This window comes from Daucus carota, chromosome 4, assembly GCF_001625215.2.
Source record: "Daucus carota subsp. sativus chromosome 4, DH1 v3.0, whole genome shotgun sequence".
In the NCBI taxonomy this organism is placed as follows: Eukaryota; Viridiplantae; Streptophyta; class Magnoliopsida; order Apiales; family Apiaceae; genus Daucus; species Daucus carota.
The window spans coordinates 44,480,628-44,494,346 of NC_030384.2; the positions used below are offsets into that span (position 1 = coordinate 44,480,628).

Below are 13,719 nucleotides of genomic sequence, written 5' to 3' on the forward strand. Positions count from 1 at the left end.
TTTATGTAAAATGATTGATCGGCCAATAATACCCTATAGGTTTACGACATACTTCAATCTCAACTCCAACTCAAAATCAAGTGCATGTGGAAAACTAAAGTATTCATCTTCTTTCCGGTAAACCATTATAAACTTCATTAATACACATAGACAACAGATCCAGAAAATAGTACCTACAATATAAATGTGATCTTGTGTCCCGTCATCATTAGGGATTCACATTGCCATTAGTCTGTTGCTCCTTGCCTTCATCGCCAACTTCCAGTATCCACAAATTTCCAGTGCCAGGCAAAATAAAACAATCATGAGTTAAACACTTAACTTTCAGCAAGAAGAAGAAATGATACTTGAGTCAAAAGATTAGATAGAAAATTGATCACTACCATCTGTTATCTAAATTACCTCAAAACTTGCAGTCGAAACCAAAATATTACTGTAACGTCAATGATATCATTAGATGAATGAATATTAACAATATAATGATGATATGTCCACTTGCTACTTTTTTCTGAGATCATAAAAATGAAAAAGTATTTCTTAACTAAATTTCCTATTTTTATGTGTCTCTGTAAGATTTACAACTGAATTTTCTATCTTTATGTGTGTCTGTGTGCGCTTGTATCTTCTAGGCATGCCAGATTGCCGGTTAATTATTATTTTTTTATCATAATAGTTTTCTAATCTTTTGGCATGTGTGTGTGCCAGACGTGTGTGTGTAAATCTGTATTCAGTCAAAATCTTAAAATCAGAATACCTATTCATTGATATCTTGATACAGTTTAGATCATTCCAGCACATATGGGCAAACTGTTAGATAGTAAGTTTCCTTTAACAAGCTTGTGCATCCCCATACTCCTGCAGGCTTGTAACGTCAAATTGATCATTACTGAATACTGGAAAGAACAATACAGTATGCATGGTAGCACATCTTTTATTAACAGTTTCACAAATTCAAAAGAAAATCATCTAAGAAAATAGGGCACCTGCTAAATTTTCTACCCGCAATCAGTGGATGAAACACTTTCTCTCTTTTGCTTTAAGTTAATGTTCCTTTATCTTTTCATTTCTGATACCCTTAATAAATTCAACTTTAACAATGTAATTAAAAGCTTACCTTTTTTCGTTAGTAAAGGAATGATGAGACCACACAGACAGCTGTATTTCCAATCAATCTCTTCAAAGATTTGCATTTCCCACCTGATATCTTGAGAATCTCATTACCAAACGATAAAACCGACTTCTGAAGATTGAAATCTCAGACAAAATCTTTCAATAACACACAATATAACATCACTAGAGAAAGTCTCCCTTTGATGCACGTCAATGACTCATATACAGTAAAAATGATCAAACTGCCTTAGTTTTATGGGTAGTAATGATTCTATGCATGCTAAACATGTAAGGAAGTTGTATTATAGAAATTCCCCCTTGTACAGTTAGTTGCACCAACAAGTTTCTGCACGGCACAGAGGAATGCAGGAAATAAAGTAATAAACCACTGATCACAAGACAGATACACGACAAAGATTTTTTAGCAAAACAAAATCCATTTGTAGATTATCTTAATTTAGAAAAGGCTACCGGTTAATAATTAAACTTCCTGTACCATGTCTAGGTCATTCTTTCATTTTCCAGAAATCTAATTCATGCTAGCACACAGATATACCATACACATTTATATGAACACACACACAAATAGAGAGGGAAGGAAATTCCGACAACACTATACTGTATGGTGTATGCTCAGCAGGAGATTCAAATGACCAGTTATTGTAGGCTTTAGTTTTCAGCCCATCTCTATATTTTACAACTTACTTTATAGCTTCTAATCTATGCATTTATCCACTAGGAATCTAAAAAGAAAATTTGGGACAGTAGTTCAGCAAACCTATGGTAGTATAGTACTAGGTTATCATCATTCTCTCTTCAATTCACCTTGGATGTCTCAGCTGCTTCAGTAATTATATGTGTGACATTTCCTTCTTGAGATGTGACTTGACCGTTTCACTTGCTTAGTGCCAAACAGTACAGGGTAGTTGCTGCTTTACCAATTAAACACTCTGAGACACATGATTAGGAAAATTCCCAATTACAGCCGCAGTTTACTGCCCTACAAAAAATAACTCTTTCCGAGTCACTACATCAGTGCTAGCATCAGTCTTAAAAAACTAGAATATTTCATCATTACAACATATAAGACTAAAAAGTGCACAACATGTCCAATGACATGAAGCGAACATCATTACATAAAAAATAGAGATAAAGAGAATGGGCGCGGGAGTAGAGCTACCCTTTACTTTAGACAAGGGTAATAAAAACTCTACTTCACAAAGACACGAAATCTCCCACGAAAATATCTTCATATTGGGTATATGATGCATATACACCTCTGCTCACAAAAGCCAGGATTCAAGTCAAAATAATCGTCTGAGTTCATAAACAACATTTATAAAAATTTAGTTTATCATACCTGCAGCCCGGATTAATATACTTACTGCCCGGCTTTCATTCAAATTTAGAGAAAATACGGTAAGTATCCCGGGATTATAATCCTAAACACAAACATGACCTAAATATTATTAAATCCCAAATCAAAGTAAATGTCTCCTTTCAGCTGCAAGAGTGATTGCTAACAATGTATCCTATTTCGACCAAATTAATGTTATATTACGGATATCAACCGAACTAAGGCCAAATGTATTGTCGCTAAACCGATATAATTTCATTCTATCACATCTTGCAAACATCTAAATATACAAAAACATGCCCCAAGAATTTGTACCTTCTAAATATATATATACAATTTAAAACAAATTGAGTACCAAATCACATTAGGCATAATGATAGAAGCCAAAAACACAGGAAGCAAAGCTCATATAAAGATAATTAAGCACATAAAAATACTAAAAATATAGACAGTGATAAAAGAATAACGAGAGAGCCGACCTCACTTCCAAGCACCGATACAGTTCTCTTCCCCGACGACTGGTGATTACAAGTTGTCTGTGTAGGCTTGTATTATATGGACACAGAGTAAGTGGGCCGTTTTGGGCCTGGGGACTGGCTGGTCATGTCTCTGTTTCTTTTGATCCAACTTCACTTGCCATTTTAATAGGAATTAAATATACAAAGTGTGAACATAGGACAATTTTTTGAAACGTATATTATGAAATAAAATGATATAAAAAAATATTTGGCACAAATTTTAGTTATTAATTAAATTAAATTTTAGTTGTGGTTGAGATAATTCAAGATATTTTGTTTTGTGTATTGGGATATGAAGCTACAACAAACAATGGTTGAGAGTTTCCTTGTGAATGTTTCTTTAAACTTACTGCATCCTTGTGAATTTTTCTTTCCTGCCATCAGGCATTAGGACTTGAGAGAAAGCATGAAGTAAAATTAATTCGGATTCACTTAAATCTCTGTAATAATACATGATCCACTTGACATCACCATGAAGAACAGAAATCTTGAGAGTTGGCTTTCATTGTTGATGGCATTTGTCAGGTGATTGCACAAGATGCGTCAACAATGTTGCGATGACAGCCGGCTGCAATTTTCGCTATGCTGAATCTGCTAGGTGAGCTTGTGCTGAAGCCTGAGTCAAATCCTGTGATTGATGGAACAGAAGCAAATTGTGACATTGCTTCCATTTGCCAATCATGCGTAGCAATGATTATAACTGTAATGTTTAAACTTACTAATCCATACTATCATTTATCATGTATTTTCAACGTTGATGATAAGAGCTTCGACAATCTCTCCCAATTGCTCATGTTATTTGCGCAGTACATCTATTGTCTCCAAGCAAGTACCGCAGTTGTCTCCAAGCAAGTCCACCGACAATTTTTAAGAAATGTTGTGTCTCGAAATGGTGATCATGATGCTGGTATGCCATAATATCTAATCAAGTTCAGGCCCAAAGTTTCTATCAAGAGGAAAAAAGCACTGAGACACTATGTCTTTGATACTAATTCTAAGCTCAAACGACACCTCTGCATTTATATTTATATATTTAATATATTAGCATGATTAAAATCTTTATCCACAATTCTTGCTACCACAAGCAATTCTATTTAAACTACAATTAATTATAGGATTTTAGGAGTAAAGCATGAATTTAGGAATGTAAACAGATACGCCCCCATGGTGAGGAGGTGCTGAAAAAGATACTATATATCCGTGACGGAGTTTGAATTCAGGACTTTGTTATGGCACATGTTAAAAAAAGTAAAGTGTAATAACCAAGTGATTCTGACATAAAAACATTTTATGCCTTCATGAACAGAGAAACAAACCTCATATGTGAGTGTACCAGCTAAGCCTATGGTCTTACCGAAGAGTTTGGAAATTGTGGGATCGCCATGTCTAGATTCCACTGATGCTACATTCATCATACACAGGAAGCACCACGACCTGTTAGTAACCTGTGATATGTACTCAAACCTGTCAGGAAAAATCCAAACAAATGTTTGTTACAGAGGCATTACAATATTTGAATGGCATGGCCATGAAGAATATTAAAAATGTGCAGACATGCATATAATATAATAATATAAGATGGGCCCACTCGGTGCCGGATAAAAATAAGACATTGGTGCATGAAATATACACAATAACACAAATGCATTCTTTAAAAGAATACTGTAGCTGTCTTATACCCCGCAGTAGCAAGAGACATAGCTCGACAAATAATGCAAGAACTCTACATAAACTATAATGAGAGACTAACCAGGCTTCTGTAGAATCTATTGCAGATAAAGCCACCTCATGTGCACCACAAGGAACCTTTTGCAATCGCATGACCATTATCCTATGCGGAGTCCCGCGGGAATCCACCCCTGGGTACATTACAACTTATAAACAAACAAAACAGATATCTCTCAAACACGCGACAGTAACAAATGCACAAATAATAAGTCACCTACGTATGAAACATATTCAGACACAAGGACATCTACACGTAGGCATCAAGACAATATGATATAGCTGGCTTCAGATACATAACCATAGTAACAAACTAACAATACAAACCTGGTTGTCTTAACATGGATTAGAAAATTTAATACAAATCTGACATACTGCAATAATAAACGACAAAGTTCAGCGATATCTCGCGACATAAATGGACAAACAAGAGGATTACAGAGAATTCGCTACATAAGAACAAAATATGTGGCCCATCACAAAGCTTCAGAAATTGAAGTTACTGCATTACTACTGTGCCACCACCTAAGCCGATGGCAGGATGGTTTTAGCAGAGGAGCCACTACCAGTACCGCTCCTCCGCTGGCGGACGAATGCAACAAAGTAACTGCCAAATTCTTCGCTTGGCCTCTGCGGATTGTCCCTAAAAAACTCTCGGCAACATTCCACGACCCGTCTTGACATCTTACCGGATTCAATGCCAATAGCTTGTCGAAAATCACGGCTTTTGCGAAATGCAGCTACAGCAGCGGCGGAAGCTTTCTCGATTTCATCCGTGTACTCAACACTCATTTTAAAATCTGCAATACCATCATCAACAGCACGTTTCCATTCCTCCTGATAGACTACACTACCTTTAAATGCCTCGATTGCTGCCCCACAAGCAGTAGCCACCAGCCTCTCATATTCGTCACCCGCCTTGAATCTTTCAACACCTGCCGCTATGAGGGAGTCCATCTCAGCGCTATTTTTAAATTCTGCAATCACATCTGCGGGAGAAGAGATCGTCGGAAGCCTCCCATTAGGCTCAGATACTTCATCTTCTAGTATTGCCACATTCCTTTCATCCAGGCTCTGGTCAGCTAGGGCTTCAGTCACCTTTCCCGCTAGACTTTCGTGTAGCACATGGACATCCTCCAGCTGTTTCATATACATACCCCTTGCTCCCCTCAGCCTCTCTGCGAGATTATGCACAGACTCTAACAATCCCTGCTGATACTCCAGTTTGTGCTGCACCCTCTTAAAATTGTTCACAGCCTCAGCAACCTGATCCTCCAGCCGCAGCCGCTCAGCAGCTAACATTTTAGCGTTTTCCTCCTTCACCTTCTTTAGCTCCGTTTCTACCTTCTTCTTACACTTCAACAACTTCTTGTTGCGTGAACGTTCCTTCACGAAGGAACTTGCCTGCCCAGACACTTCACCCACAATCTGCATCATATATTGATGTTTAGATACCTAACATAACCAACATGCTTATAATCACAAGAATAATGAAAAGGTGTAAGTGAAGATTAAACTTACCAAACTGGCAGCCCTCTCAGCCCGCTGCACTCGGCGGCGGATGTGCATCTGTCTAGCTTATGCTGATCATCTTCCGTCAAGAATTGGGAGAGTACCAGGCGCGGCGCGGTTTTGAACAAGTAACCGACCCGCTGACGCTTCGCGCCGGATACAGGATCTGTCTCATACTCATCGTCTTCAGAACTCTCATACACTACTTGTTGACGATAATGACGTACTTGCCCCCGGTTCATCAGTGCTCTTAAAAAACTAGAATAAATCATCATCACAACATGTGTAAGACTAGAAAGTGCACACCAAGTCCAATGACATGAAGCAGACATCATTACATAAAATATAGAGAATAAAGAGAATGGGCACGGGAGCAGAGCCACCCTTTAGTTTAGACAAGGGTAATTAAAAAATCTACTTCACAAAGACACAAAATCTCCCACGAAAATATCTTCATATTGGGTATATGATGCATATAACCCCTCTGCTCACAAAAGTCAAGATTCAAGTCAAGATAATCTTCTGAGTTCATAAACTAGATTTATGAAATTTAGTTTATCATACTTGCAGCCCGGATTAGTATACTTACTGCCCAGCTTTCGTTTAAATTCAGAGAAAATAAGGTAAGTATCCCGAGATCATAATACTAAAAACAAACATGACCTAAATAGTATAAAATCCCTAATCAAAGTAAATGTATCAGATTTCAACCAAATCATTTTATATTACAAATTTTAATCGAACTATGGCCAAATGTATTGTCAGGGTTCCGGAGATGGTTGGAAAAAGTTGTGGTCAGGGTTCGATCCGCGTGAGCGACGTACATTTCTCAGGAAGCAAAGCTCTTATAAAGATAATTAAGCACAAAAATACCAAAAATATAGACAGTGGTAAAAGAATAATGAGAGATGACCTCACTTCCAAGTTCCGATACTGTTGTCTCTTCTTCGAACACTGGTGTGAGTACTCTGAAACTAGTTGTCTGTTTAGGCTTGTATTATATGGAGACGGAGTATGTGGGCCGTTTTGGGCCTGGGGATGGGCTTCTCATGTCTCTTTTTCTTTTGATCCAACCTCAATTGCCACTTCACAAAATTGGAATTTTTTTTAAACGTGTATTAGAAATAAAAATATATTTGGCGCAAATCTTAGTTATTGATTGAATTAAAATTTAGCTTACAAACTTTTATAAGATATAATTTTCATACAAAACAATTATATTTATATGTGATTTTTTTAGCCTATCGAATTATGGGTAAAACATTCTAAATAGTCAAAATAAAAAATGCTCAAAAAAGATGCCATTCTAAAAATAATAGCTTTTCTTGACTCTTAAAATCAAATTAATCAAATTTTGAGTGAAATTAAATAATAAGATTCAGCAAAAATAGTTTATAATAAATTAGATATTAGATTCTAAATCTAATATATAGTACAAATAATGAATACATAATGTTAATTTTATAGTTATTTCATTGTTGATGGCATTTGTCGTGATTGTACAAGATTCGTCAACAAAACCCAAAGGTTGCAATTTTCGCTATGCTGAATCTGCTAGGTGAGTTGTGCTGAAGCCTGAATCAAATCCTGTGATTGATGGAACAGAAGCAAATTGTGACATTGCTTTCGTTTGCCAATCATGTGTATTGTGTGGCAATGATTATAACTGTAAGTCTGTAATGTTTGAACTTACAAATCCATATCCTTTATCATGTATTTTCAACGGTGATGACAAGAGCTTCAAGAATCTCTCAAAATTGCTCATATTATTTGCGCATTACATCTGCTGTCTCCAAGCAAGTACCCCTGTTGTCTCCAAGCAAGTCCACCGACAAATTTTTAGGTAAATGTCGTGTCTTGAAATGGTGATCATAATGCTGGTATGCCATAATGGGGCCGTTTGAGTAACCTTATTTATCATAAATAAGAGTTTATTTACGGAGAGAAGTGCATGAAACCTACTTTTTTCTAAAATAAGCACTTATTTTTTAATCTAAAAACGAATATGAAATACCGTTCAAAAGAAGCAAAAGAAGTGTTATTATGTCGAGTATGTGAACACGAGATTACAATTAACTCATAAGACTACAAGATTCTGGATAGTCCCATGCATTCATATAGAGAATACAGTTATGTATTCTATGACATGAAATTTAGATATATGCATGACCAACTCATAAGAAACAAATGCCCATCTTCATCAAAATCGTCAAACATTAATTTCATGCATATATCTAAATTTCATGTCATTATCAAATTACAAACAAATGCCCATCTTCATCAAAAATCGTCACAAACACAACTTCATCAAAATCATCAAATATCAAAATAATATAATACAAAAAATATCAAAACTGTCTCAGGTAATAATCAAACACTTAGACCGCAAGAATTTGAAGTACTAAGATATATAAGAGGCGAAAGAGATTACCATTCTATTATGAAGATGGGGAGAGAAGAATAACAACTACAATCAAGATTCACCTCTGAAATAATCTAAAATTTCGGTCAGTGAGTATCAACACGTCTCTGTAAAGAAAGATAAAAGAAGTAACAGAAGAATCAGAGATAAAACTCAAAGACAGACATAATAATCAACATTCAAAAGATATTAGATTCAAAAAAAATTAAAAATAAAAAGAGTGAGAGTGAGAGATACGACATAAACATCATCAACACGAAGAATGCAATCAAACACATCACAAAATAAAAAAAAAAAAAAAAAATCAGAATCGGACTAAATTAACATTCAGGTTACAAAGCAGATACAATATATCGAGAAATATATAGAACTTAGTGCAGAAGAAAGAGATGGAAAGCGAAAAGGGGGTGTTTGAATTTCAAATTAAACAAATTGGGGTTGGGTTGGGGTTTTGGGGGGGGGGGGGGTATGTGATGTATACGCCTCTGAGAAAATACCTATATTTGAAATATGAGGAAGGGAGCACGTGAGGTGTGTGTATGTAAGCATGTGGCATCAGTGGCACTCAAATGTGATAAAGCAAGGGGTAGGGACATCGGATGTAAAAAATCATCCATAAAACAATCAGCATTTATCTATTTATAGATTACAATAACTTGATTTAATAATGGTAACCTGAATAAATCATAACATAATATTCTCCAAACTGTTGTCGTTAAACAAAAACAGTTCAGGCGCAGTTTTAACGATTCCACAAGACCACTGAAATATGGCTGATACTAATTTACTAGCACTTCTAAGTCTAACTCTTCTTTTCTCCCTATAGACAAATATTTTTAAGAGATAACTATCTCAACTTGGCTGAGCACCATTCTCGGCCTCCTGAGTGACACCGTCGTTATTTTCAATTGGATTTGGTAATGGAAACACTTCTGCCACCATATCCACTAATTCATCAATATTTTCTCCAAATCGTCCATCACAATCTTCCACAATCTGCAAACAAATGCCAAATTTTACATTCATATATAATGAACATTTAAATTTTTAATACCAGCATGATATCAAAACATTCAACCAGGTATATAAGTGGGCCTATGAAAATTGCACTTTTATTCAATTGATTCAAATTCATTCACTTGAATAATATACGTCAAGTAGTTCAGGTTGGGAATTTTTGCTGGACAAGATCCTTTCTACATCAAACATAAAGACTAATAATAGATCCGCACACATTCAAGCATATGAGGGCTGTTTCTTGTATCTTATTTATTTTAGTAGGTGCTATTGTGTTTAGCTAGTCTGCTAGTGCACCAGTTTGTTGCTTAGGTAGCTGCCTGCCTTGTTGGCCACTCTACTAATTTTCAATTGACCTTTGCCCAGAAAAGGGTGCATTTTACTCAAGTACTCATCTACAGGAATTAAGTTTTTTAAAACGAAAGTTATTTGTTTATCTCCTACATACCATTTTGGTTCTCTGCTATATAACCTCCTCACAGCATTTCAGACAACCCAATGATGTGCATACAAAAAGCAACTATACATATGGGCAAAACATTTTGCAATCATGAAGACCAGAGGTACTGGCATAACAAGAGAAAAAACAAATAAAAAAGTTATCGGTCAATCGAGGGATCAACTAGAAAACTAAGGAAAATGTTTCAAATAGTAAGTTTACCGAGTCAAGTTCAACAACAGAAGAAGGTCTAATGTTAATGACATTAATGATCTCAGCTTTTGCAAGTTTAAATTTCTCACTCCTTGAAATGAAATCAGTGATGCTCTCTTTTGTTTGATAGCGAGCCACACTTTGCTCCAAATAATCAAAAACCTGAATTAGATAATAAAAATTAATCAGCAATTCAATAATATAATACTTTTAGCAAAATTATATGAGAAATGTTTTAGTGAATATGCTAACCTTATATTCTGATGGTGCTACAGGAGCTATAACACGTGTTGCGTCTTTTCCAGCCCCCCTAGACCGCAGGAATTCAAGTACCTCAAAATTTGTAAGTGCCCCAGCATTGGCTTTTAATCTGAAAAATGTCCAAAAATACTTGATCACCACTAAAAGAACTGACAATAACTGTTAATGCTTAAAGCAAGTGCCAAAAGAATGACCAATAAGTCAAAAAGTTGAATTACATACATCTTCATCAGGAATCCAAAAGTTGCCCTTTCAGTTCCTGGTTATCACACTTTATATGTAGAGAAGCAAGAGCAAGCTGCCCGCCTGCACCAAAATAAAAATTAGCAAATTGGGCGTCTTGAATGGAGTTACGCATTTTGCATATAGTATAAGTTAACCGTAAATTTATAATATAAACAATCAACTGAGAGATAGAGCAATTGTTATCCAGAGTTTCAATAAATGTCAATAGACATAAGGTAATACATTCATGATTCAACCCATCATTCATGGACGCAAAAAAAAAAATCATCTCTCGTGGCCACCCTAACTATTAATTGTACTTAACCCACTAAAAAACTTATCCCAATTCTATATAATAAGTAACATAGAAACTTGAATCCAACTATATATACTCCCCCCCAGATTCTTGAGATTATGCAGCCTTTAAGGATTTTATAACCTAGACTCTATAAGGATTTGGCTCTAAGAAGGCACAATAGAACGAAAAATATGAAGATAAAATATAGGCAAAGAACCACTATCATCTAGTAACAATCTCAATGAAGCAAACATTTAATGTCATTTTAACCTACCTCAATTAACTATCGTGTATTACATTGCTAATGCAATATCTATACCAAACAGACCAAATTATAAAAAGAGCAGCCAAAATTCACGAGATTAAGCACATGGACAAAAGACAAAAGTTTTACGGACACAGAAAGGTCAACTTATAGCTACTGCAATGAGCAAAAACAGCAAGTGTGTTCAACTGATGCCCTAGGAAAAGCAATTGCTATGCTAATGACAAATTTTGAAACAAAACACGGATAACTCCCATATTGATAAAAGACCTACTGATTAAGTCTTTGAGCACAAACACTCTATAACACATAGACTGGTTTTAGATCACTTCCAACACCCACAGTATACAAAAAGATCCTAAACATTACGATATCTGATTAACTAATTTTACTACTAATAAGAATTTAAAGGCTCAAAATCTTAGTCAAAACACAAAATACTTACCTCATACCACTGGATAGTTATTGAAAGCCTTTAGTCGACTGTATATTATATATAGAGAGAGGGGCAAGTAAGAACTCCGAAAGAAAACCGGGAAAAAAACCCTAGGGTTTTGAGCTCTCTGTTTTATTCATATACGCACAACCAAATATTGAATCACTAATATTCATATATATCAAAACTTTACATGTAAATTTGTAAATAAAGATGAAGATAGTGAATCTTGATTTCATTCCTTGTATTATTGTATACATCATTCCACGACTCAAATCCTAAAACAAATTGACCTTTATGAAGACACGGACAGCTGTGATTTGAAAAAATCATCGGACCGCCAACTCTACCCGTTCAGCATAAACCCTAATTTTACCCCCAATTCAACGTAAATCCCAGATTGGAACCCTAATTTCGTTTGATAACTCTAATTTCGTTTGGTTTTATACTTGATACAAAGCAACATATGATTCACATAAAGTAACAAAATTCAAAATCCAATGGAGTGGCAGAAAAGGGCTCTAAACAAACCTGTATGTAGAGCCGAACGGAATGGCGGTGTGTTTGTGTTGGTTTGTTTTGGACGCACCGTGCTGAATAACCGCGGTCGTTCTGGACCCAACGTAGTAATTAAATTTCCGCGTATTCGATACAACGGAGCAGAAGCTGTTTGTTGCATAAACCTTGGCATTTGTCGGGCATCACTTGTAAGTATTTATATTATTAATTATTAATTATATTTCTTAATAATTTTTAGGTATTATATGTTTCAATAACTTTAATTTTTATCATAATCTTTTTTCTAGATAAAATTTTATAATAAACGTAATATGATTATTAAATTTATATTTATTTATTTTTTAAAATTAATACTATAAAAGCATTTTAATGTATTATTACTGTGAATTTTAGCTCTTCGTATGAAGAGATATTATTATCATATTTGTCAATTCTAATCGATCAAAGTTGGAATTTAACGGCTTTCATAAAAAAATATAAATAATAGAGATATAACTAAATTATAAATTATATTGATATTTACGTAAAATAGTATATTATGGTATAAATAAATTATAATTTAATAATTGAGATGTTGTATATTTTATTCAGTATTGTAAAAAGTAAAAGCATAATTCAAACTTAGTCAATAAAATCGTGAAATAAGGATTCACCAAAAATTAACTTGATTGCTTATAAATTAGTCAAATAATTAAATAAATAATCAGATATTTCATCAACCCGAATATGAATTAATTGGATTAAGTATCAATTTTTGGGAGGCGCCGCCATCCAACAACCACGCAACAATATCAAAATCGTGACAAATAATGAGGACTCAATTTGACTTCCATAACGAGGCAAAAAAACCCACCAAACTACATTACATGGATTAATCGGATTAATCATCAATTTTTAGGAGTCAACTCTATCCAACAACCACGCATCAATACCAAAATCAGACTCGTCACAAGACGGTTTCAAAACAGTAGTACAACTAACAAATAAAAAGTCATTACTAGATTGGAACAAGCTCATCTTCATTGAATAGTTTGAGAATCGATCTTAAAAAAATCAAAATAATTTTATATTTAAGATGAACGTTTTCTAACATGCACAATATTAGGCAGCTCAAATTATTTTTTCAAAAATATTTTCAAATGGACGACTTATCAATTTCATCGATTATATTGGTGAGGTTGATGTAAGTTAAGAAAAATTCACATGCTTCGATATTCAGCGATTTGTTTTAAAAATAAAATATTGCCAACCTTACATATTCTTTACTAGGGTATCACTGTTCAAAATGCAGCTTAACTGACTTACTGAGTGCCTGTTCGGATACCGGAAATAAGTGCTTTTTTCATAATACGGCGGTTTCTACTTTTCTTGACTGATTTGTATAAAAAGCTAAAGAGCACTT

The 13,719-nt window shown here is 34.8% G+C and overlaps 2 protein-coding genes across 14 annotated transcripts; both read right to left on the bottom strand.

The window, feature by feature from the left end:
* LOC108215864 (uncharacterized) lies at window positions 1–8,729 on the bottom strand. 13 transcript variants are annotated; one of them, XM_064091397.1, is made up of 8 exons: window positions 8,654–8,729; window positions 6,232–6,480; window positions 3,705–6,165; window positions 2,947–3,613; window positions 1,889–2,110; window positions 1,115–1,197; window positions 755–855; window positions 1–433 (listed from the first exon to the last, which is right to left on the bottom strand). In XM_064091397.1, the coding sequence occupies exons 2-3, from the start codon at window positions 6,277–6,279 to the stop codon at window positions 5,236–5,238; spliced, it is 978 nt and encodes a 325-aa protein (XP_063947467.1). In that variant the 5' UTR covers window positions 6,280–6,480; window positions 8,654–8,729; the 3' UTR covers window positions 1–433; window positions 755–855; window positions 1,115–1,197; window positions 1,889–2,110; window positions 2,947–3,613; window positions 3,705–5,235. The 13 variants fall into 13 exon arrangements, with proteins under 13 accessions (XP_063947467.1, XP_063947468.1, XP_063947463.1 ...); XM_064091398.1 differs by having other exon boundaries at window positions 755–862; XM_064091393.1 differs by having other exon boundaries at window positions 1–855; window positions 1,936–2,110.
* Window positions 8,730–9,244: 515 nt separating this feature from the next.
* LOC108216239 (uncharacterized) lies at window positions 9,245–12,484 on the bottom strand. Its single transcript, XM_017388946.2, has 5 exons — window positions 12,330–12,484; window positions 10,797–10,880; window positions 10,566–10,683; window positions 10,323–10,475; window positions 9,245–9,640 (listed from the first exon to the last, which is right to left on the bottom strand). Exons 2-5 carry the CDS (start codon window positions 10,802–10,804, stop codon window positions 9,497–9,499), a joined length of 423 nt encoding a protein of 140 aa, XP_017244435.1. The 5' UTR covers window positions 10,805–10,880; window positions 12,330–12,484; the 3' UTR covers window positions 9,245–9,496.
* Window positions 12,485–13,719: the final 1,235 nt, after the last annotated feature.